The sequence below is a fragment of the Channa argus genome, chromosome 19 (assembly GCF_033026475.1).
Source record: "Channa argus isolate prfri chromosome 19, Channa argus male v1.0, whole genome shotgun sequence".
Classification (NCBI taxonomy): Eukaryota; Metazoa; Chordata; class Actinopteri; order Anabantiformes; family Channidae; genus Channa; species Channa argus.
In genome coordinates, this window is record NC_090215.1 from 21,556,092 (window position 1) to 21,580,369 (window position 24,278).

General features: G+C 41.3%; 2 protein-coding genes across 6 annotated transcripts; one reads left to right on the plus strand and one right to left on the minus strand.

Moving 5' to 3' along the window:
- actr3b (actin related protein 3B) lies at nucleotides 1-5,832 on the minus strand. Of its 4 annotated transcripts, none has more exons than XM_067485606.1 (12): nucleotides 5,519-5,832; nucleotides 4,361-4,416; nucleotides 3,990-4,114; nucleotides 3,732-3,842; nucleotides 3,530-3,625; nucleotides 3,349-3,456; nucleotides 3,117-3,260; nucleotides 2,788-2,961; nucleotides 2,529-2,621; nucleotides 2,325-2,450; nucleotides 2,154-2,237; nucleotides 1-1,924 (listed from the first exon to the last, which is right to left on the minus strand). In XM_067485606.1, exons 1-12 carry the CDS (start codon nucleotides 5,560-5,562, stop codon nucleotides 1,829-1,831), a joined length of 1,257 nt encoding a protein of 418 aa, XP_067341707.1. In that variant the 5' UTR covers nucleotides 5,563-5,832; the 3' UTR covers nucleotides 1-1,828. The 4 variants fall into 4 exon arrangements, with proteins under 4 accessions (XP_067341707.1, XP_067341706.1, XP_067341705.1 ...); XM_067485605.1 differs by lacking the exon at nucleotides 5,519-5,832 and adding an exon at nucleotides 5,360-5,463; XM_067485604.1 differs by lacking the exon at nucleotides 5,519-5,832 and having other exon boundaries at nucleotides 4,267-4,397.
- Nucleotides 5,833-6,947: 1,115 nt separating this feature from the next.
- Nucleotides 6,948-23,746, plus strand: LOC137104443 (apoptosis regulator Bcl-2-like). Of its 2 annotated transcripts, XM_067485631.1 has the most exons (4): nucleotides 6,948-7,593; nucleotides 7,735-7,980; nucleotides 8,872-9,218; nucleotides 20,300-23,746. In XM_067485631.1, the coding sequence occupies exons 2-4, from the start codon at nucleotides 7,803-7,805 to the stop codon at nucleotides 20,426-20,428; spliced, it is 654 nt and encodes a 217-aa protein (XP_067341732.1). In that variant the 5' UTR covers nucleotides 6,948-7,593; nucleotides 7,735-7,802; the 3' UTR covers nucleotides 20,429-23,746. The 2 variants fall into 2 exon arrangements, with proteins under 2 accessions (XP_067341732.1, XP_067341731.1); XM_067485630.1 differs by having other exon boundaries at nucleotides 6,948-7,980.
- Nucleotides 23,747-24,278: the final 532 nt, after the last annotated feature.

Consider the following 24,278-nt stretch of genomic DNA (forward strand, 5'->3'; position numbering starts at 1 on the left):
TTAAAGGTGATAAAGATTTATTGACAGCAGCTCAGTATCAAACCATGGTTGGTTACTTTAATTCAGTCATTGCAGCCGTGTTCATGTCATCTTAAAACTAAATCTCTGTGGTCATTTATACACTCAGCTGTTCCCTGCTGCTCAGAGAGACTAGAAACATAGAAACCACTAAGTCACACCTGAACACATTTGGCTGTATAACTGTGACACAAACCACACACCTGCAGTTTCTGAACACCAAAGACTGGGATACAATACAGAGATACAGGTGTGAACAGGTTCACTGGAGGCTACGCAAAATGGAAGACCAACAAAGTCTTGACCCTAACCCTAACCCAGCACAAAAAAGTCCAGAGTAAGGTCCCGAGTCAAGTTCCATGTCAGGACCAAGCAGTCCAAAGTCAGTTCCAACAAGTCTTAAGTAAAATCCAAAAGTCTAAGAGTCAGTTCCAGCGAATCGACTTAAGGACCAACAAGTCGAAACCAGAAACAATGGGTCCAAAACAAAAAAGTCACAACCTACAAGTCCAGACTGAAGTCACAACAGGACTCTGTGCTAAAATACATCCAAATAAAGAAAACAGCTCCAGAACAGATGCTGTACCTAAATATGTTTTGTGTTTCTACACTAGAGTTAGTGTCTCATGATTATACCCGAATGCACCACATTTCAGATAATTGTACTTCTAGTGGTTTTGGCCTGTTCCTGGATTAGTTTGATGCCTCTGCATAAATCATGTCCATCATATATTCAGTTCATATCAATTTTAAAAGTATTACTTTTGCTCAGATAAACTCTTTGTCTTTACAAATATAAACACTCTGTTTGTACAGGCTGGGACATTCACAGTTTATTATACAGAGCCACATCAGTTACGTATCAATCTGAAGTCAGTCTGGTTTTTAAATATTAAAGGCAAAGTCATTAAACATCAGCAGTTCCACATCTGAGCTGACTGATGTGACTCTGAGCTGCGTGTGAAGGAAAAGCGAATGATGGAATAAAGAAATAAACACAAACTACCTGCAGCTGTAACTGCTCACCTGCTCTCTACCATCACAAACCACATACACACTGTGATTTTCCCCGTAACCACCTTAAACGGTTAGAGCTGTTCAGCCGAAACAACTTTACGGAGGTTTATCTTTCCCTCCTGTGAAAATCACGTATTGTTTGTGCTGTTTGTCTTTAATTCCTGATAACTGAACATGTTTGGCCATAAATCTGCACTTAATAACAACTATGTAAAAACACAATGAAATTTCTCATTCACATCAGTATTATGGGTTATCGCAAACTTAAAGGTTCTCAGCCTGATAAAAGACAAAATTAGGAGAAAACATCCAGTAAATGTTTAAGTGCTAAAACTTATGCTAATCACAAACTCTCAGTTGTTTTCATTCAAATACCTTTGCAGCTCTGACATTTAAAAATGAAAAACTTCATGAGTAGTTTTTTATTGTCTGATGCTGTGTAGTAATTATTTATACCTCTGGATGAGGGTGGAGACATTTGGATCAGAATCTATTATGTACTCTTCAAAACTGCAACAAACTAAGTCACAGATATGAGAAAACAGCTTGTATCTGTGAACGTTTCTTCTCTCATCAGGCACATGAGCATGAAAACCCCATGTCCTGATGAGACTGAGCTAGGCTGCTAACACTCTAGTGGCCTAGCAGGCTAAAAACTGTGCGAGACAAACTAACTTAGTGGATATTAGCTAGGTGGCTGGTGGTTAGCAGACAGCAGGTAAACAGACCAGCATGCAGCACAGCCTTCAGGCTAACAGGCTAATGGGCAAGATATCTGCAACTGTCACAGCCATCAGGACATGATGCCAAACACAGGGTTGTGTCGACAAATGCTCGGGCCGATCTCATCGTAGGCCTTCTTAGAGTGACACACCTGGAAGAACTCGGGCTGCAAACACAAGCACAGACGGCAAATTTAACAAACAAATGGAATACAACCAACAGACAGCGACAAAAAACAAAGATGAGGAGACAACGATAACAAGCAACAGATAACAACAACAATAACAGTGAAGACAACAGGCAACAAAAGACTAAACAAACAACAAACTAAAACTACAAAGTCTTGATACTAAAGCAAAGTGTATAGTTTGTCTGTGTGAGACGTGTGTGGTTACCGTGGACGCTAACATGGATCCTCCAAACCAGACGGCGTAACGCTGCATGTGGTGTGTGACGACCTGAACCTCCATGGGCTTCGGCTGCAAACACAAACACACATCAGTCGAATGTCCACAAAGAGCTGCTCCAACAGGACTCTGTATGGTTCGGTTTATATACTGTCTGACCTTTATCCTTCCTCCACTCAACTCTTCACTCAGTCTCAGCCGGGCGTCCACCACTCTCTTCAGGTCTCTTTGCAGCCTCCGTCCAAAGTCTCTGAACATGGTGGATCCTCCAGACAACACAATGTTCTGTCATACAAACACAGTTTGACAACGTCAACTACACTGGTGGTTTAGGGGTGATATATCACCAGGTGTGACTGTTACCTTGTAGAGCGGTCTCCTCACATCGATTGGACAGTTCTGAATGACCTCATCAACAACATCAGAGATTGGCTGCATGAAGTCTGGGTTCGCAAACTGTAAAACACACATTCACGAGAAGCAGAACAGGTTGTAAAAACAAGAGCTTATGAGTTGTGGCAAACCACAAACTGACTGTGCAGACAAAAGGAAACACAATCATGTCAATGATAATGTCAGTAATTACTCGTGGGCTCGTGGGCAAAATGCCTTGTTTAGTTACCTCAGGGTGGAAGAAGATTTCGGGGCCCATGAAGCGTTCGTAGCCCACATCAATGTGGAAGGCAGTCTTACTCACAGCATTGATTCCACGGTACTGTTTGATCCATTTTCCTGGGTCTGAGTCGTACTTTGTGAACTCTTTCACAATGTCCGGACAGATGTAACAGTACCGCTCCTGCACTCAGACACAGAACGACATAAATATACACACACAAAAAAATTACAAAATAGATATTGATAAAAAAATGCAAGCAAGAATTTAACACACACAAAGATACAAAGTATAAACACAAAACTGAACAGAGCAGTAGAAGAGGTCTTGTTTGGTACCTTGACGGCCTTGGCAGTCTCCAGCGACTGCTCGGGAGGAATCCCCACCTCTCTGTCTCTGAGCAGCTGTTGGATGAAGAAGGTGATGTCCCTCCCTGCAATGGGGATGTGCTTAATACAGCTGCCAATCACGTAGCCCTCAGCCTGCGACAGACAGCCACAATGACCAATTAGTGAGAAGACAGGCTCCAAACTTCAGACAGCAGAGTTCAATATGATATCTGTTTCTGACCACAGGGATGGCGTGTGTTACTCCATCTCCGCTATCGATGACGATGCCTGTAAGAGTCCTCTGTCCCACCTGCCGGGATGTCCAGGACGCCGCTAATGCCAGTACCGCCTGAACAGAGACACTTTATTTCATCGCACCACATTGTACGGCTGTGTACGAGTGTGTCATCTGTATGTCTCACCTGTACTGCAATGTAGAGTCCAGGTATGTTGAAGGTCTCAAACATGATCTCAGCCAAATACTCCCTGTTCTCTGGAGTGTTGAGAGGAGGCTCCGTCTGCACCCACACAGTAAAAGGTCCTCACCTTAAACACTTCAGGTAACCACAGCAACACTGCCTGCCTTAGGTTGGTGAACATGTTAAAACAAAAATGTCTACCTACCATCAGAAAGCTGTGGTCTTCGGGTTCAGCTCGAAGGTATTTGAAGATGACCTGTTCCAGAAACTTTTCCATCAGGTCCCAGTCTTCTACCATCCCATGACGGATTGGCCACTAAACGACAAAGACAAGCAGAGAACCCAACAGCAGAAGCTGAGAATGTCAAACCTGCAGATAATGGGCTACAAGACCAGAGCAATGTCTTCTCTCCATACTACTTCAAAAAGGAATGGATTAAGACCCCACAAAACCTCATCCTACCTTTGTTGCATAGTTGGGTTTGTCTATGGCCTCATCTCCTATGTAGAAGTCCAGATCGTCCACGCCTCGTACGAGTCTCCTCTGGGCCTGCTCTCCCACGCTGGCTGACTCCTTAATGGCGATGCCTGGTGGAGATCAGATTAAGAAGAGGAATAATTATTTGAATAGTTGAGTACTGATGACGCCTTGAGGTGAAGGACTCGTGAAGTTTCTACTATAATCTGCCAAATGTGACAATGAAAAAGCACAGAAGCATAGGGGCTGAATCTGTACTAACTGAGCAGAGTGTCTGAGGTGATCGGACCTGTGACCATCTGTGCTACTGAGCAGTTAGGGTGAAGATTCGATCTGTGACTGTGTGTGATGCTTACAGGAGGGCATGATGAACTGTGGCTCGGTGTTTCCAGCATAACCAATCTTTGTGTACCTGCAGACGCAAAGAAAACACACTGTTAGCTTCCAAACCTCTGACTGCCTTTAAGCAAGACAGAAAATGGCTTCTGGATGTGACAGGAGCAGGTTTACTGAGACCTTTAAAGTCTAGAAGTAAGAAAGAGAGCATTGTTTACTCCAGGGAGCTGCAAAGAGCAGTCCAATATGTGAACCTAAACTGTGATCTCTTAACCCTGCTGTTTCCAGCTGCTACATGTGAATGTGTTTTGATTGCCCCGGTATTACCCACACATTAGAAAATGGAAGAGGTTTTCCTCAGTCTGCAGATTTGATGCAGCCTGAAAGAGAGGATGTTCTAGTTCCTGCTGCTGTCCTACATTCTCACACTTAGGATAGAACTGAACATGTGCTGCTGAAGCCGCCCATCAAAGAGAGCATGCACTGATTACAGCAGGACCTTATTTACATACGGAAAAACCAGACAGATAAAGTGACCACTTCAGCAGATTGATATCGGAGCTGCAGAATCCCAAAGTGTCTCCTTTGTGAGTATTTTTTTATAGCTTTTACACGTCCTGATTTAAGAAAAAAAAACTGATTTAGACCAAAAATTAAGTAACTTGAATCTTTTTAAAAAGTGACTTTTTTCTCAAATAGTTAGATAATGTAAAGACTTTCTTTGGAGGCTGATTCCATTTAGATCATGTGGAGTAAACCTGGCAGCTTTGGGCAGTTGGTGGTTCAGTCTCAAACTTTGCTTTAGAAAGATCCAAAATAGAGGATTTGGATGGTTTAGCTCCATCCTTAACACTACCCACCACCACCATAGGCTGGTTAAATCACCAAAACCAGGACACTATGGATACCGGTTTTATTCCTATTGATCTTTAGTCCTCAGGTCTGCAGATTCATGTAAAACCTGGACTTCTGATGTATAAAGTGATGATGATGATGATGACGTTGATGCTGTAACTCACATTATTGTTGACTTTTTAAACGACCATCCAAAACAACACACACATACGCGCGCACTTTCCACATACATGATGATAAAAACCTAAATCACGTCACAGTGTGTGCATCCATGCGTGCGCGTCTCTCTGTGAATGTATATATAAGCGTACGTGTGTCCTCACCCGGTCCCGCAGTCTATCACGCACGGAGGTAGCTGCAGTGACATGTTGTGGTTCAGCTCCGGCTCGGTCCGGCCCGCAGAGCGGTCAGTGGGCGGTGGTTGTTGTGACCGGATCGGTGCAGAGCGGAGCGAGAGGCGGAGCTTTAGATGGAGAGAGAGTGGACCCCCCTATGTGTACAGTGTTGTGAAGGTCTCTCTAACACCCCCACCCATCCCTTAGTCAGAGGAGTTCCGGGTCGGAGGAGAGGACGGAAAATAGAAACACATGTGACACGGCCCCGGTAACCGGAGCCAGAACCGTGACAGTGGTTTTCTGCTGCGTTCACGTGATGTCTTCAGCACCGTAATCCTCGCTACTGCCCCCGCCGCCTGGTGGTAATTACACACAACTAGAGCAACAAGTACTGATAAAGTTATTACTGTGCAGAATCTGGTAATTCTCTGCAGTGATAATCTATGGTTATATTCACACAGGTTTACACTATTTAGTGTTTGCATTCAAAACAACAACAGCAGCAGCAGCAATAATAAAGATTTAAATATAAAATAATAAAAAATAATAATAATAATAATAATAATAATAATAATAATAATAATAATAATAATAATAATAATAATAATAGCAATAACAGTAGCACTACTATAAAAATAAAATAACCATGTGCTTAAAGTCCAATCCGCCTTTGATATCAATGGGAACTGGTGAAAACCTCATGGAAAAAAAGTGAATAAAAGTAAAAGCTGCTGTATTTTTAAACTCAACACTGGCCATAGTGAGTGGGGGTGGGGGGGGGTTCTGAGTTGCACCCATCACAAAAAGTGCTAAAGACAAACAGCAGGTGGCAGCAAACACATCATCATCCTCATCAGAGTTTTTAATCAAACTTTATGTGAGAACAGAATGACAAGCGTTTCCTGTCAGGAATACTACATAGTATTATACATTAAGGGTACCCAGTCATACACATGGGTTTATTGTTTAAATAAACCTGGCTGCAAATACTAATAGGCCTTTTACTAATAGTACAACTACTGCTACTACTAATTATAATAAGAGTTCTGCTACTACTTCTATAGCAAATCCTACAAGTATTACAACTGACAAAGGTAAGATTACTCTTACCACCACTTCAGCAAATATTACTACATAACAATACTTAATATTTAATATTAAGTATTGTACAAGTAATATGCAAGTATAGTATACTACTAATAATAAAAATACTTTTATTATATTCTGTTATTGTTATCTAATTTAACTGTTACGGGTACTATACTACTACTACTACTACTACTGTTACTACTACAAAAATAATAATAATTATAATGGAAGTACCACAAACATTTAATTTTACTAATAATATTTCATCAAGTACTATTACTGATAATACTTCTTCTATCTTACTTTCTAATTGCAGCCTAATATTTGGATTATGAACGTTACTAGTACAAGTACTGTTGGTAAACCAACATTTAAACATGAATGAGAGGCGGGAAGAGGAAGTGACCGTTCATCTCACGAGCCGGATCAAAGCCGGATCCGATCCAGATTAAGAGGAACCAGGAAGCCTTCACCGCCACCCCCAGCGTCCCCATTAGAAGGTGTGAGGTGGGAAATTTCCTGCCCGGACTCTGGAGTCGACAGGACCGTTGCAGGGGAATCCCGCCGGTCCCAGCGAGGGGGCGTGACCACTGGCAGACTCTGTGCGTGTGTGTGTGTGTGTGTGTGTGTGTGTGTGAGAGAGAGAGAGAGAGAGACCCAGAGTTCATGCTGCGTCTGACCGCCGCCTTCAGCAACTCAATCTGGATTCAGTCTCTTCGTCTTCTGGGTTTTAATCTCTTCCGCGGTATTTCCTCTCCCAGAAACGGTCGCTGTGTCTCGGCATCATGCTGGATTTTCGTGTGAGTCTTTTCACAGCGGATCCAAGTCTTCCCGACAAACCCGGGCCTTCAATTAACCGATAATCAAACACCAATGATCGACCGCTTCCGGTCCTGACCGGTGTAAGAGGAGAGACGTTTGCAGCCGGACTTAGATGTTTAAAATCTCCGTTCAGGAACAAAAACCACGTCATAGTGAGTACTTTGTTCTCTCAGGGCTTAGGTACTCAATACTTAAGGAAATACTTCATTACAAAGCTCATTTGTTGGATTCCTGTGTGGATTTTTCGCTGAATATCACCTCTAGTACGTCACCAGGTGCTTTGTTCCTATCAGTGTATCAGTGATGCGTGCAGTGACGGGGTCTACGCTCTAAGAGCAACCTGAAGGGGGGGGGGAATGATATGGCCGCCTACACCACACGGGACATGGTGGAGGATTACCTGCGCTACAAGCTGCTCACTAAGGGCGTGGCGTGGCGTATGCCACCACCGCCACGGGAGGCTTCGTCATCATTGTCCTGGAGATCGGACCGCGCGAGGACGTCTCCCCAAGGCGTGCCTACATATGACTTCCAGACAGGTGAGAAAGTTGACAGTGTTGTTATGGAAACTGCTGATGTGCATGTGCTTACCTCAAGAACTACTGCTTCTACTGCTGTACTACTACTATAACACTAATACCACACTGTTACAAGTGCTACTGTTAATATGACTACTATGCTTTTGAAAGTACTGTCAATCTGACTGTTAAGATTAACACAACTAGTACATTTCTGCAAGTATTAAAACAATTAACAGCCCATGTTACTGTCTATGTTTTTCTAAAGACTAATACTAATAACACAACTACAACACCACTACAAGTGCTACTACTATTTACAAGGAGACACTATAAGTACCTGCACCACATAGTACATATATAACATTATTACTACACTTACCACAAGTGCTCCAACAATTAACAGGGCTGCCCTTGGTAACTACTATTACTGCTACTCCAATTACTATTATTCCTAAAACTATGCTACTACAGCTTATTGTACAAGTACGACTATTGGGTGCTATTAATCAGACATTGGATTGGTTGCAGAGGTTTAAAAAATCTAAATGGTAAATGTTATGCACTGACATAGCCCTTTACTACCTATTGGCACTCAAAGGGCTTTACACTGCTTCTTATTCAGCCATTCACACTCACAATCACACACTCACACACCGATGGGGGAGCTGCTGTGGAACTGGCCAACACTCACTGGAAGCAACTAAGTTAGGGTTCAGTGTTTTGCTCAAGGACACTTATGACCAGAGGAGCCGGGGATCGAGCCAGCAACTGCGAGTTCGGTGGACGACCACTATATGTGTCCAATTGGGTCAGAACTGGAAACAGTTCCCAAAATGCTTCCCTGCTCCTACTGTTTCTTACTGTTTCAACATCATCTAAGGTCAGCTACCTGATTCTGTTGTCCTGTAGGAACTAGGTTGGCCCCACCCCGGGTGCAGGTCACCCTGCGGTGCGCTGGTGATGAGCTGGAGCGGCGTTTTGGGGGTGACCTGTCAGCCCACGTATTGGCCCTTCTGCAGTGTGGGGATGGCAGCAGTGTGGCGCGACGATGGAGTCTGACCAGGGTCAGGGAGGAGCTGTTCAGGGACGGGCTGAACTGGGGACGCATTGTGGCAATGATGGAGCTGGGAGGGGCTCTGAGTGCCAAGTTGGCCAGGACAGAAGGAGTGGGCCAGGTGGATGACATCGCCAGGTGGTTGGAGGAGAGTCTGGACTTACCACTGCTACAGGGATGGATAGAGGAGAATGGAGGATGGGTAGGAGAAGGTTTTCCTTCTTTTCTCATGTTCTCCTTTTCCAGATGTTGTCTCACACACCAGTTTTTGGTCTTCTGTTAGCTCAACATAGATCCTTGTTTCCTTCCTCCTTATTGTAGCGGCTCCATTTCCACAGTCACATTAAAAAAAATGATTGCTTATAATAAAATTAAACCACTGAATATCTTCCTGGGCCCTTGAAATCTACCTTTTTAAATTTTTCCAAAGGTCACCGCAATAATTCAGTTATTTATAAGGTGTTCAGGTCTTTGATGAGGTTTCTCTAGTTCTTGAAAAGGTTCTGGGAATTAAAGTTTAGCTCTTTTCAGGATTCCAGAAATAAGCACAGGGTTTATGATTGACAGAGATCCAGCAGTCCTTGATTCCATACTTTGTATCCATGAAGGTGTTTGATTAAAAGGCTCTTAATGGTTCTGTTGGTCCTTAAAAGGTGCCAGGGCATCACTGTAGTTCAGAGATGTGTGAGAGGTCATTTATGAGGTTACACGTGTCACTAAGGTAAATTCAGGAGAGGGCTGGAAAGGGACCTAAAGGTTGATAGATTTGGATTCTTGGATCCTTATATAGAAACAGGGATGCATAAGACAGCTTTGACAGGGATTTTAAAGTCTTTGAAATTATTTTGGTGCCACAATACCTACAGTGTCCACACTTTCTGACTGGCGGCTTTGATTACATGTGACACCCTGGCTGTCTACCCATGTTTCCTATATAATATGAAAAATCCCTGGGGAACCCTGTCCAGTTGCAGGACACGGTTTATGACTAAGTGGATTTCAAGGATCCTTAAGAGCTATGGTCTAGGAAAGAGTTCCTGAGGTTCCTACTGTGAATAAGTTCCAAGGATCTTTGAAAGGTTCAGTAAAAGTTTCAGTAACTTCATGGAGGTCAGTTCTGGGACTCTATGGGTTACTGAAATACAGTAGGTCAAAGACTAATGAGAACAATGGAGGATGTTTGAAGGGGTTACAGTGGGATCCAGTTTTCAAGGGTACCAACTGGGTCCTTGGCAGGTTTCAGGAGGCTTTGAATGTTATGCAGCTCTTTTGGACGAATTAACATAATCTGTTTTCATGAGGGTACTGTTTATTGGACAGTGGACAATATAGAGAGAAACTGGAAACAGTGGAATGACGTAAAAATGGTCCCCCCGGGGAATCAAACACTGACGTAGTGTGGTGGGTACTTTAAAGGGCTCCCCTGGTTTACATCATCCTAACAGCTACTAGTAGTAAGAAATCAATAAGTGACGTTATCAGGAGTCTGATAATGCAGCGATCCAGCCTGAAATAAACACACACTCAGCCTTAAGGTGTCATTTGATCTGTTTTCATTCTCTGGAGCTTTCTCACTGTGGGGGTTGGACGTGACAGTGCAGACACAGAAACAGAGTATTTTGGTTTAAATGCAAATGATATGCAAAGTGCAGAAAATCCCTAAAACTCTGCAGTGTGTGTGAGTCTGTATGTGTCTGTGTGTGTGTGTGACAGATCTGCAGACAAAACACTGAGACTGAGAAACTGTTTTCATGAAAGTCGTTAAACTGAAACCGAGACAGAAACAAGCACAAAAACCTCCAGGATGAAGACTTTACTCTGACCTCAGTCTGTGTGTTTACGGACAATATACAGACAAAAAGGCAAGAAACCTATCAATTACACGTTTTTTAGCTGCTGGTCTAATTCCAATATAATCAGTAAAAATAAAACTCAAAATCTATACGCGATGTGAAAGACACCCGATCAGACTCAAGATAAAGTAGCTGTTAACTGGTCACTGGAAAATGAATGGTTAAAAAACAATAACAGTCAGACTCTTATTGGAAAACTTTGGTAGCTGCAGATTTCCAGGTATATTTCAAATTTCCATTGGAAAACCGAAAATTTAAAGCTGTCTGCATGTTGATTGGGCCATTACAATCTGTTGTTAGAAATCCTGTGATTAGTGTAACTGGTTGTTTACTGGTATACTGCAAAACTCCACTGCGAAAATGACAATAAAGTGGAAAAGCTCTTCATTACCCACAGGTAACTGCTCCATTCAATTAGTAAAACTCAGATTAAATACAAACTGGTCATTAAAATATGTTGATCATATTTTTAACCATCGGTTAAAAAACTTTAATAACTTTTGATTTAAACATAGTTGAATGGTTCTAATACAAACACTGGACAAACTGATAAATACCATAATTAAACACCTTAAACTCATGATTACAAAAATGCACATGTAAAACCTTAGAAAACCAGCTGGTTAACTGGTCCAATCCCAACATAACACGAGTAATAAAAACTTATTTCCCTTTGACTAAAAAAAACTTTCAGTTAACATACTGTATGATTTAAGATCATCATATTAATTAGTCCAAAGTCAGAAAACTATATAGACTTTCATAGTAAAACATTTGAAAATCGACTGGTTAACTGGTTTGTTTCAGCCATTGGGAAAACATTTGAATAAAAGAGCAACTGACCGTTAACTGGTCCATTTAAAACTTCCACTGGAACACTGTCCAGTAACTCATCAGTGTAAGAAAACACACACAAACAGAAACAAATATTGAAGACACATTAATGAGAGGCATTTGCTGCTTCGCAATTGGCTGACAAACAATGCACCATGTGATCATCATGATATGAGGCTAATCAGATACTGTCAGGTCCTGGTTTGAGATTTGGCTGAAAATCCTCAGAAAATCAAACAGTCCTCCTCAGAACCAAGCAGAGGAACGGATTCACAACTTGAAGCAACAGGGGTGGTGTGTAAAAGTGTGTATGAGCTGTTAAATCGACTGTGTGTGTGTGTTTGACTGAAAGACCCCTGAACACAGCAGAGAGAAGCTTTTACTTTCTATTTATACTCCTCTCACTGTGGTTTCCTTCAGTTTTATCTACTACCTGATAAGGTATGTGTGTGCATGTGTGTGTGTGTGGTATTACCTAGAAATATCTTTCCAGGTAATCACTGTGGTTGAATTTCCGCCTCAGGCTTTAGATCAGCTGACAGACTCTTTCTGTAGAACACTTTCCAACCTAAATAACAAGACAAAATGTATACATGCACACACACACACACATACACATTCACACTCTGTCTTGGTGTTAGTGCCTTGCTCTGCTCTCTGAGAGGAGTCAAACCACCAGCTCTTTACTATCAGACTGCCTTTGAAATTTAACTGCAAAAACACACAGACCTCAGGTCAACTGTGTGTGTAGGTATGCGTGTGTGTGTTGTTAGCTCTAAGAACACAGGCAGTGGTAAAGCCGAGCTGCTTTCTCAGAATTTACTAACAAAATTTTCCATTGAGTCGTTCAGATAGAGACAGAGTTGTGTGTCTGCATGTGTGTGGGGATTTTTACTTCAGATACAGTTTTTAATATTAAATTAAAAAATGTTGCTTGGGATAATAAAATATGAATTATGTTGAATTCTAAATTGCATCAGTTGCAGGAGTTAAAGTGTCTATGCAGCAGTAAAACACATTTAAACACATGAACCAACTAATTAATGGAAGATAATGTTTTTTTCTACCCAGTAACAGCTCACTCTTTTTTGAAGGCATCTTGGATTTTATCTCAATTAGAGCTGATGTTTACTCAGAAGTTACAGTTACTTCCTGTAGGGACCATAGTTTGTTCTCATGGGGTCGCAGACTTGGGGACCCACAGACATGAGTGTTACAGAATAAAAGAAAAGAGTAGGATTAGAGGGTCCAAAGACAGAAAGAAAGTGTCAAACAGCAGAAAAAAAAGGCAAAAATAACATGACAGACTGAAACAACAACTAAGAGAATGTCCTCCTGTAAATAACTAGGTACTGCAGAATCAGCATCCTACACAAAACCATGAAGAATTAAGAACACTGCAATCAACTCTGTGTAAAGATTATTAAAATTCAGAAGTGAGGGGATGGATACTTGGAGAGATTTCCAAGTCAGTAACTGTCTCTTGGAGTCCAGTTAAATCCATCCGGTCGTCCCCCAAAACTGAGGGACAACTAAAGAAAGTGAGGAAGGCCACCAAGACTCCTCTGATCCTCTAAGTGAGATGACAGAGACTGAACGTAGGCTACATGTAGTAGGGTTCTTCAGCAGATGAAGTTTTATGGAAGAGTGGAAAAGAGAAAAAAATAGTCAAAGCCAATCTCAGTTTCTCATAAGACACTTAGTCAAGTGGAAGACGTTTCCGTGGTCTGCAGAGAGATAAATCAAAGCCAAAACACTGCTCATGATCACAAAACCACTACCCCCATCGTGAAGCATAGTGGTGGCAGCATCATGCTGTGGGGAAGCATCTCTGCAGGAGGTACTGGAAGGCTTGAGAAGGTAAAGGATTAAATGGATCCTGGAGGAAAACCTGATGCAGTCTGCAAGAAGTGAGACTTGGGGGAAGATTTGTTTGACAATGAGCCCAACATGCACCACAGAAATGGTTTAAAGATGAGAAGGTTAATGTTGTCGAGTCCAGGCCTCAGAATGATTAAGTTAATATAATAATTAAGTTCAGAATGAGCTTCTCACTCACCATCCCAGGTGAACTGGGAAAAACTGTCCAGATGTTCAAAGCCAATTGAGCCCTACCCATACAAGGAACAATCATTTATTTTGTTCTTAAAGCAGCGTGGTTTACCAGAACAGAACATAAGATGATCCAACATCTGTTTTCAGAGAGTTTGATTATTACATTGAAGCATCTACAAACACTTCTGCAGTTTTCACTGGAACCACTTTCAGTAGCAGGTAGTGAATAGTTCCTGTAAGAGCTGTCCACCCACCCATACAGAATCCCTCTGCCTCAGTGGACAAGGGCCCCCTCCCTAAAACTTAAACCTTGCCAGGAAAGAGAACCTTCTCATTTCCGATCAGTCCACCCAAAAAAAAAACACCCACATACATGTATTCCCTCCATGTGAGTCATCATTTCAGAGAAACATGACTCAGACTCATTTTAGCCTCCATGGCAAAACATTCACTTCATTCTGTTCACATTCGACCTGTTATCAAATCCCTCCAGGCTCAATCCTACAGACAGTCCATGGATTAATAAGTCAACTGTCAATTGTGCAGTCATGCTAATATTTAAATATTCGTTTCACCTTTAGAGCTACCATGTGCTGACACAGTAGAGATAGTGATTGAATTCTGACCTGACATTGGTCTTAACGCTATCAAAGAAATTACCTCAATTAAAGCAATAAAAAGTTACTGTGCCATTTCAGTTTAATGCATGTACATTTTGGAAGAATTATAATGTGAATAACTGCACAGGATATATGTTTTTCCCCCACAGTGAGCATCCTCTTCAATCTCCAGTGCTCTGGGCATTTGAAAGTTCAGTACTGTATCTGAAGCTTCATTAATACATCTAGTGTATTAATACCACACCATATTAATACCATAGTGTGATGTGCTCCTCCTCATAAATGTAACTACATGTAATGGTGACACAAACCACAAAAAGTATGATTGGTTATAGAGTCTTGTACATATTCAAAACACAGGAGAACTTGAATACACTTAGGTATTATCTTCCATTACCATTAGTGCTTATTCTGTTAAGGGTTGCAGGGGGACTGGAGTAAATCCCAGCTCTCACTGGACAGATCAGTAGTCCATGACCAAGACAGACAACCATTCATGTGCAAGAACTAGTTTTTAGTTTAGTAAGGCATGATTGCTGACCAAAAACGCTGTGCTACTTCCCCTCTGATGTCCATCTAGAATAAACCTCCATAAATCCACTAGACTTCAGAGAATAAAGTTGCTTCTTATAACTGATTAACCTTGTTGAAAAACTTCATTTTTAAAGTTTTCTTACTATCACAGTAATCCAGTACTCTGCAAACAGGAGCTAATCATAGAGAGCAGATGTATTTCTGAAATGTACTTTCTCCTTTTGATGTCTGGCAATATACATTTAGAAACCTGTTCAGTGGAACATGGTCCAAACTAAAAGGTCTGTGTGTGCACATCAATCATCACAGTGGACGTGTGAGAGGAGGAACTTTTTGTACAGGGGTTCTCCCCTAATCATCATATTACTGTTTCACATCAGTACACCCACCACGCAGGGAAAGAACCCAACGTTTCCTTGTTAACGGTCGGCTGACCTCACACACAATCAACTTCACTAAAGCAACACGACACAAGTTTGTATTTCTATTGTTGTCTTGAATTTCACTGACATAATGCATTCACTCGCCAAGTCTTAACCCTTGAACAGCCTTGAAACTTGTTAGGACTGGAAATTATGATTTGGTACATTACATACTGTATATAAATACATTTATATTACTTTTAAAATGTGGAATTTTTAAACAACATCTGACCCAGTGTCTTCCCCTGTAGAAACACATTTTTATTATTACCATATACATAAACAAAACCTAATACAACAAATGTTTTCCATGTTATTTTCATTAAAAAAAATAGTAGTATAGTTTATAGTAATAGTAATATTTTTTCACTTAGTGCAATTTGCTTAATTTGAATTTAACAACATGTTTAACAGGTTTTAAACAAATATGAACTGTTTAATGCTATATTTATCTCAAAGAGAAATATTTGTTTTGGTGTCAGGTATTAACAGTTTTAGTCACCCTACTTGGCTGAAAAGGTGTCATAAAGCTGAAGACCTGGTCTTTTCTTTCATCTAGAGTAAGAGATTTTGTCACTCTGAAACAAATGTACTGCAAAGGATCAGAAGGTTTTTTTCCCACACATTTACTTTTACATTTAGTCATTTAGCAGATGCTTTTATCCAAAGCAATGTGAGGTACAAGGCAGCAAAAATCTAAGTCAAGGAGAAAACCTTGAAGCAAAGTCCTATTAGAAAGGTTTTCAGAAATCAGAAAAGTGCAAGAAAGCAATAAAGAAGTTTAATTTATTATTATTGTTTTTTAATAGATGTAAGTGCATAGGAAGACGTGGAAAAATTCTGTTTTCAGCAGTCTTTTGAATATTGGGAGTGAGTTTGGTGAGTGTGCAGCGTTTGATAGCTCATTCCACCATCGTGGGATCATTGCACTGAAGAATTTTGCTTGGTGTCTTCTGTGCGGTGCTGGGACCACCAGACAGCGTTCGTTGGCAGACTGCAGCAGACGGGAAGGATTGTAGACCTGAATGAGGGAGTTGAGGAAAGCAGGCGCTGTTGCGTTTACCACCCTGTAAGCAAGAGCCAGAGCTTTGAACCTGATGCGGGCAGCTATAAGAAGCCAGTGTAGAGATCTGAAGAGTGGTATGAGATGAGTCCTTTTTAGCTGATTAAAAATGAGTGGTGCTGTCGCAGTAATCAAGACAAGATATGACCAGATCCTGTACAATGAGTTGGGTTGTATATTCCGTGATGTAGGGTCTGATCTTTGTGATGTTGTCGAGGGCAAATCTGCACGCCCTAGAGACTGAGAACATCATTTGTAGCTATTAGAGAAAGAATTCATCAGATTCTCCATGCAAATATTACAGATAGATCTTCATGTACAGCAGTGCTAGAATCATCAATAAGGCCTCAATCCTTCTTAGACTGCTTTTCACCCATAGATCTCACTGAGCTAACTTCAATTATTACCTCATCTAAACCAACAACCTGTCTGCTAGACTCTATTCCAACTAGACTGCTCAAGGAAGCTTTACCCTTAATAGATAAGTTTGTATTAGATATCTTCTATCTGTCTATCTTTAGAAACAGGATTTGTACCACAGGCCTATAAGGTAGCTGTAATTAAACCACTACTTAAAAAATCTTGTCTTGATCCAGGTGATTTAGCCAACTATAGACCGATATCTAATCTCCCATTTATTTCTAAAATCCTTGAAAAAGTAGTCGCAAAACAATTATGTGACCACCTGTACAGTACATTTGTATGAAAACTTTCAGTCAGGATTTAGAGTTCATCATAGTACAGAAACAGCAGTGATAAAAGTCACCAACGATTTTCTCATGGCCTCAGATAATGGACTCATCTCTATACTTGTTCTGTTAGATCTTAGTGCTGCATTTGATACCATTTATCACAACATTTTATTACAGAGACTAGAACATGAAATTGATTAAGGGAACTGCACTAGGTTGGTTTAAATCTTATCTATCTGATAGATCAATTTGTTCATGTTAATGATGAAACCTCCATGCACACAAAGGTTAGCTATGGAGTTCCACAAGGCTCTGTTTAGGACCAATACTTTTTACTTTATATATGTTTCCTTTAGGCAACATTATTAGAAAACACTCCATACATTTCCATTGCTATGCTGATGATACCCAGCTATAGTTATCTATGGAACCAGAAGAAAAAAATCTGTTTATCAAGCTTCAAGCCAACAAGACATAAAGGCCTGGATGTCCCATAATATTTTACTTCTAAACTTAGACAAAACTGAAGTCATAGTATTTGGGCCCAGAAATCTAAGAAATATGATGTCCAACCATATCGTTACTATAGATGGCATAAGTCTGGCCTCCAGTACTACTGCAAGGAAACTTGGAGTTATTTTTGACCAGGATTTGTCATTTACCTCACATATAAAACAAACAGCCTTCTTCCACCTACGGAACATTGCCAAAATTAGGAGCATCCTGTCTCAAAGTGATGCCGAAAACTGGTCCATGCATTTGTTACTTCTAGGTTGGACTACTGTAATTCCCTACTTTCAGGATGCCCCAGTAACTCCCTAAAGAGCCTGCAATTAATCCAAAATGCTGCAGCAAGAGTGCTGATTCGAACTAGCAAGAGAGATCATATTTCACCTTCACTAGCTTCTCTCCATTGGCTTCCCATTAAATCTACAATAGAATTTAAAACCCTGCTTCTTAGATATAAAGCTCTGAATGGTCAGGCTCCATCATATATACAAGACCTCAAAGTACCATATCATCCCAGTAGACCACTTCAATCTCAGAATGCAGGCCTACTTGTGGTTCCCAGAATTTTCAAAGGTAGAATGGAAGGTAGAGCGGGGGCGGCTATAGCTCAGTTGGTAAAGGCAGTTGCTTACGGACCACAGGGTGAGTGGTTCGATCCCCAGCCCTGGCTATATGTCGAAGTGTCCCTGGGCAAGACCCTGAACCCCTAACAGCCCATTCCCCCTCCCCAGCGATGCAGTGCCGGTCCAAGCCCGGTAGAAATTGGGGAGAGTTGCATCAGGAAGGGCATCCGGCGTAAAAACTGTGCCAAATCAACATGCGGACAATGATCCGCTGTGGCGACCCCGAACTCACGGGATAAGCCAAAAGGAGAGTAGTAGAATGGAAGGTAGAGCCTTTAGCTATCAAGCTCCTCTCCTGTGGAACCAGCTCCCAGTTCTTATTCGGGAAGCAGACACCCTCTCTACTTTTAAGTCTAGGCTCAAAACCTTCCTCTTTCATACAGCTTATACTTAGTTATAATTATGCTGCTATAGGCTTAGACAGCTGGGGGACCCCCCCTCCTCCTGTCACTCTCTTCTGTCCTTTCACTTCAAAATTGCAACTACTGTATGACATTAACTCTGTGTGTTTCTCCCGTAGTTGTCTCTATCTTTCTCTGTCTCCCTGTCGCTCTCCCTCTTTGCAGGTGTCCCCGGCTTTGAAGCTATGTGTTTTCCAGTGTGCAGCTACTGGTCCTACCAACCTGCCCGATGTTTTGTTGTTGCTTTTATTGCTCTTTTTCTTTTCTCTCTTCACTTTCCACTCACCCCAACCGGTCCAGGCAGATGGCTGCCCACCCTGAGCCTTGTTCTGCTGGAGGTTTCTTCTGTTAAAGGGAGTTTTTCCTCTCCACTGTTGCCTAGAGCTTGTTCAAGGGGGAATTGTTGGGTTCTCTCTATACATCTTTATAGTCTTGACTTTATATGTAGTTTGTTTATATTCATAGGTGCCTTGAGATGACTTTGTTGCGAATTGGCGCTGTATAAATAAAGTGGAATTGAATTGAATTGAAATGTTGTCTTTAAGCTCAGTTGGTCGTCGGTGATGATGCCCAGACAGTGGGGACAATCACTGTAGTTTCAATGTTGATAGAGATGTTGTATTGCGTCAAAGGTATGATCCAGATATGCCCAAGTCAACAATTGCAGACAAGAGGATTTGATGGTTAAGTGTCAAAGGCTGCAGATAGATGCAGTAGGATTAAGACAAAAGACTGACCTGCGGGTTTTGCAGCTTGAAGAGATTCCATACCAGGAGTGCTGTTTCTCTGGAGTGACCCCTCATGATGCCAGACTGGTTGACATCGAGGAAGCTGTTCTAGGAAAGAAAGTCTGAGAGTTGATTGAAGACTGCCCGATCCAGTGTTTTGGCCAGAAATGGAAGAAGGGGGACAGGTCTGTAATTCTCCACAAGGGAGTGGTCAAGTGAAGGCTTCTTGAGCAGTGGGCTAATCTGGGCCTGCTTGAATGAGGTTGGAAAAGTGCCTGCTGTGAGAGATGTGTTGATGATTTGTGTAATAGCTAGTATTAGTGTGGGTGCAACTGCTTGAAGGAGAGTGGAAGGGATCGGATCCAGAGAGCAGGTGGTCGGATGTTTAGAGGGGAGGAGGGTCGATACATCATCCTCAGTCAGAGTTGAAAATGAGTAGAGCAATGCAGTGTTGGAAGAAGATAGCAGGAATTCATCATCTGGAGGAGAGAACTGTGAGCATGGTGTGTTGCTCACAAATCCAGTTGGTGAGCCATGGATTAGGAGCTGAGGTACGACTGGGTCTAGAAGACATGAGACTATCCAAACTTGCTCTGTCAACTTTTATCCTCATCTAAAATAACTGAAACCTAATAAACCAATACAGAACAGAAATCAGTCCACAAAGCCCTAAAAACAAACTAAAAAATATATGGAACCAAGACTAGAGCCCTGAGAAACCCGCCAAATCATTACTGACATAAGTGTATGAGAATCATGACTCTTTGTGTCTGCTGGATCTGAATAGGAGGCAGCTGGTTCCCAACATGTTATAATATGATAATACATCAGCTATTGTGTTTCCACCTTGATCCTCAGAAACCTGTGTGTGCATGTAAACATTTGTCAAACAGTCAAAGAAACTCAGAAAGCTCTAACTGTGTTTTCTGTCCCTCTCTGAATTCCCAGGATGCCTTTGTGGAGTTGTATGGTGACTCAAAGCCTCCAGTCGGTTTCTGGTCCCTGAGGATGATGTTTGGACTTGCTATACTGGGAGCAGCGGGGATCACACTGGGAGCCCTGTTCTCCCAGAAATAATGTGGATGTATCCAAAACCAACCAGTTCACACTTGTCTGATCCAGTCCAGTCAGCAGAGTTAAATATGCATGTCCTTTTGTGACCACAGAGCTTCTTCTATTGTCAGACTGAGGGAATATTTTGAAAATAAAGGGTTTAGGGTTTAGGGTTTGGGTCACAGCCAGTTGCCAACAGATTTAGCACAAAATCAAGCTTGGCAATTCCAGAATAAATGACTGCCAGGCTAACAGTTTCCCCAATTCCACTCTTTGCTTTGTGCTAAACTAAACACATGTTTCTGTACTGGACAAAGGTAAAAGTGACTCTGGAGAAAACAGAACTCAGGATTTATGAGGGAGGGAGGGAGTCAGTCAACAGCAGTGTGTGATTGGCTCCTGATGGATGGATATTTCTTCAGGTCAATGTTAGTGAAAATTTGACTCAGACAAAATAAAATCAGGACTGTTTTCTAATAAAACACCTTAGACACAGGTTTCTAAGCTGTAAATAATGAGTAATAAACTATCACCTTTAGACATAATTCAGATCACTTGAAACTGAAACATGCCTTAGAAAGACTGAAGTCACCAATATACTTGTATTTAACTATGGATTTGTGAGTGCATTGTAGCTCACATATTCTGTGAAATACCCTTTGCCTCAGTGAGATGAACTGCAGCACATGACCGGTGGGGAGCAGCATCAGAAAGTAAATTCAGTTTGTTTTTTGTTAAAAACAACAATGGCAGAAAGCTTTGCAGAGGAACTCCCAAAGCTTCATCTTTTCCTCTGCTTTAACATCAAAACTAATATTTTAGTTTTTTCTGGAGCTTTGTGAACAGTGAGACCAGCGTCGGACGCACTGGTAGTAAGCAAGTACGGGTGCTGGTCAAATAATTAGAATATCTTCACAAAGTTGATGTATTTCACTAATTCCATTCAAGAAGTGAAACATGTATAATGTATACATTCATCAAGTGTTTATTTCTTTTAATTTTGATTATTATAACTGACAACTAATGAAAATCCCAAAATCAGTATGTCAGAAAATTTGAATATTACTAAAGACCAATACAAAGAAAGGATTTTTCCACACTCTAATCAGCTAATTAACTCCTGCAAAGGCCTTTAAATGGTCTCTTGGCTTAGTTCTGTAGGCTACACAATCATGGGGAAGATTTGACAGTTTTCCAAAAGACGACCATTGACACCTTGCACAAGAAGGGCAAGACACAGAAGGTCATTGCAAAAGAGGCTGGCTGTTCACAGAGCTCTGTGTCCAAGCACATTAATAGAGACGTGAAGGGAAGGAAAAGATGTGGTATAAAAAAGTGTACAAGCATTAGGGATAATCGCACACTGGAGAGAATTGTGAAACGAAACCCATTCAAAAATGTGGGGGGAGATTCACAAAGAGTGGACTGCAGCTGGAGTCAGTGCTTCAAGAACCACTATGCACAGACATATGTAAGAAATGGGTTTCATCTGTCGCATTCCTTTTGTCAAGCCACTATTGAACAACAGACAGTGTCAGAAGCATCTCGCCTGGGCTAAAGACAAAAAGGACTGGACTGCTGCTGAGTGGTACAAAGTTATGTTCTCTGATGAAAGTCAAATTTTGCATTTCCTTTGGAAATCAGTCTGGAGGAAGAGAGGAGAGGCACAGAATCCATGTTGCTTGAGGTCCAGTGTAAAGTTTCCACAGTCAGTGATGGTTTGGTGCTATGTCATCTGCTGGTGTTGCTCCACTGTGTTTTCTGAAGTCCAAGGTCAACGAAGCTGTATACCAGGACGTTTTAGAGCAGTTCATGCTTCCTGCTGCTCACCAACTTTATGGAGATGCAGATTTCATTTTCCAACAGGACTTGGCACCTGCACACAGTGCCAAATCTACCAGTACCTAGTTTAAGGGCCATGGTATCCCTGATCTTAAGTGGCCAGCAAACTTGCCTGATCTTAACCCCATAGAAAATCTATGGGGCATTGTGAAGAGGAAGATTTGCGATATGCCAGACCCAACAATGCAGAAGAGCTGAAGGCCACTATCAGAGCAACCTGGGCTCTCATAACACCTGAGCAGTGCCACAGACTGATCGACTCCATGCCACGCAGCACTGCTGCAGTAATTCAGGCAAAAGGAGCCCAACTAAGTATTGAGTGCTGTACATGCTCATACTTTTCATGTTTATACTTTTCAGTTGGCCAAGATTTCTAAAAATCCTTTCTTTGTATTGGTCTTAAGTAATATTCAAATTTTCTGAGATACTGATTTTGGGGTTTTCATTAGTTGTCAGTTATAATCATCAAAATTAAAAGAAATAAACACTTGATGAATGTATACATTATACAAGTTTCACTTCTTGAATGGAATTAGTGAAATACATCAACTTTGTGAAGATATTCTAATTATTTGACCAGCCCCTGTATGTGTTAAGGTTTAATGTTTTAGGTAACACAGTGGGTGATACATCATCCAGCAGGATGTAGAGAGGAACAGTAAGCTCAAAATGTGATGATGTACAGGAAGAGGGAAGGTAAGAAAAATTTGGGAAAGAGATGATTAACCTAAACATTAGGTTCATCCTTCATCCACTGTTAATCCAAAACAGAAAATAGTTAAACCTGTGGACCCTGATCAGTCAGTACAGTCTTTCCCAAGTGTTGAGAGAGGGGGTGCAACATATATTTACTGGGAGCTCATTAGTAGGACAGGTGGTGACCGGGTGATTAGGCAAATGTAGTGCAGGTTGCAAGTGAGACAGTTTGTATCTTTCAGCCAAGTAGAGTGTGTTTTTTGTTGTGTACATATTCCCCTGATTATCAACAGAATCCATCTTAGGACAAGAAGAAACCATGAACTGGTCTCTAGCTGACTACAGAAAACACTGGACAGGGTGGGACAAAAAAAAGTACCTGTTCATGTGCTGCCGGGTGTTAAAGTGTGACAGGAAGTGAGGTTGGGTTGAATTCCTGTTTCCTGACGTAGAGACATGGTCTGAATATTTCTGTGCTCATTGTTGAGTGTTTTTTGTTTGTTTGTTTGTTTTTGTACCTTTTTGATCTGAATCTCTTTTTAAACTGTCTCTTTTACAAAGTCATAGACTGATTTTATTTCCTGTTTGTTAATCTGACATCAGTCATTTCTTCAGTTTACTGTGACAGAATTTGTTGGGATATGAATTAATTGTCACTCTCACTCTGTTGTTGGGATTGTTTGTCCGAATCTGACTGATGGTCTCCAATCAAAAAGATCACTGTGTTTTCTTCTGACGTCATTTCATTTTCTATTTCCAAACCATATAAAGTCTATATTTTTATAAACCATGCGCATAAAGTGATGCTTAGTGTTGGTATCAAGTTATTTTTTTATGCATTTTATGTTCATTTTTATTGTGGAGAACTTTCCTGATTGTAGCTTCAGCCATAACCCTGTTTGTAGAGAGGCTGCTGGTTGAAGCCCATTTTAAGTTACAAGAGATCAACCAGCTGAATGCTCTTAATACTGCTAAAATCTACTTTCTTTACCGAGCCACATTAAGACTTCAGGTCCTGGTGTGTGTGATGTTGGATGTTTGGGGTCTGGAGTGCTGCTGGTCTACTCTAAATCCTGTCAGTCAAAGTGGTTCTATTCCTTTACTTCAGCACCTTGGATTAACTGGTGTGTGGATCTACTGTGAAAAACACACATTCTCCCAGAGAAAGCCTCAGTTTCCTAATCGACAAAAAATCATGTGATTGTGCTGCTGAGCCCAGGACAGGTGCAGACATGGTAACGCCGCCTACAGGTCAACTACTGGGCAACAAGTAACACGATGCTGCACCGTAGCTTTGGTATGAACCAGGTGATGATGGAGTTTAGAGTTCTTTCCA

Excerpts from the sequence above, each read along its gene's own strand:
- actr3b (XM_067485605.1), bottom strand. The coding sequence starts at position 5,427 with ATGTATGTGGAAAGTGCGCGCGTATGTGTGTGTTGTTTTGGATGGTCG. Across the intron at positions 3,626-3,731 it reads AAGACCACAGCTTTCTGATG|ACGGAGCCTCCTCTCAACAC; the intron begins GTAGGTAGACAT and ends GTGTGGGTGCAG. Across the intron at positions 2,238-2,324 it reads TGAGTGGAGGAAGGATAAAG|CCGAAGCCCATGGAGGTTCA; the intron begins GTCAGACAGTAT and ends TTGTGTTTGCAG.
- LOC137104443 (XM_067485630.1), top strand. The coding sequence starts at position 7,803 with ATGGCCGCCTACACCACACGGGACATGGTGGAGGATTACCTGCGCTAC. Across the intron at positions 7,981-8,871 it reads TACATATGACTTCCAGACAG|GAACTAGGTTGGCCCCACCC; the intron begins GTGAGAAAGTTG and ends GTTGTCCTGTAG. Across the intron at positions 9,219-20,299 it reads TAGAGGAGAATGGAGGATGG|GATGCCTTTGTGGAGTTGTA; the intron begins GTAGGAGAAGGT and ends CTGAATTCCCAG.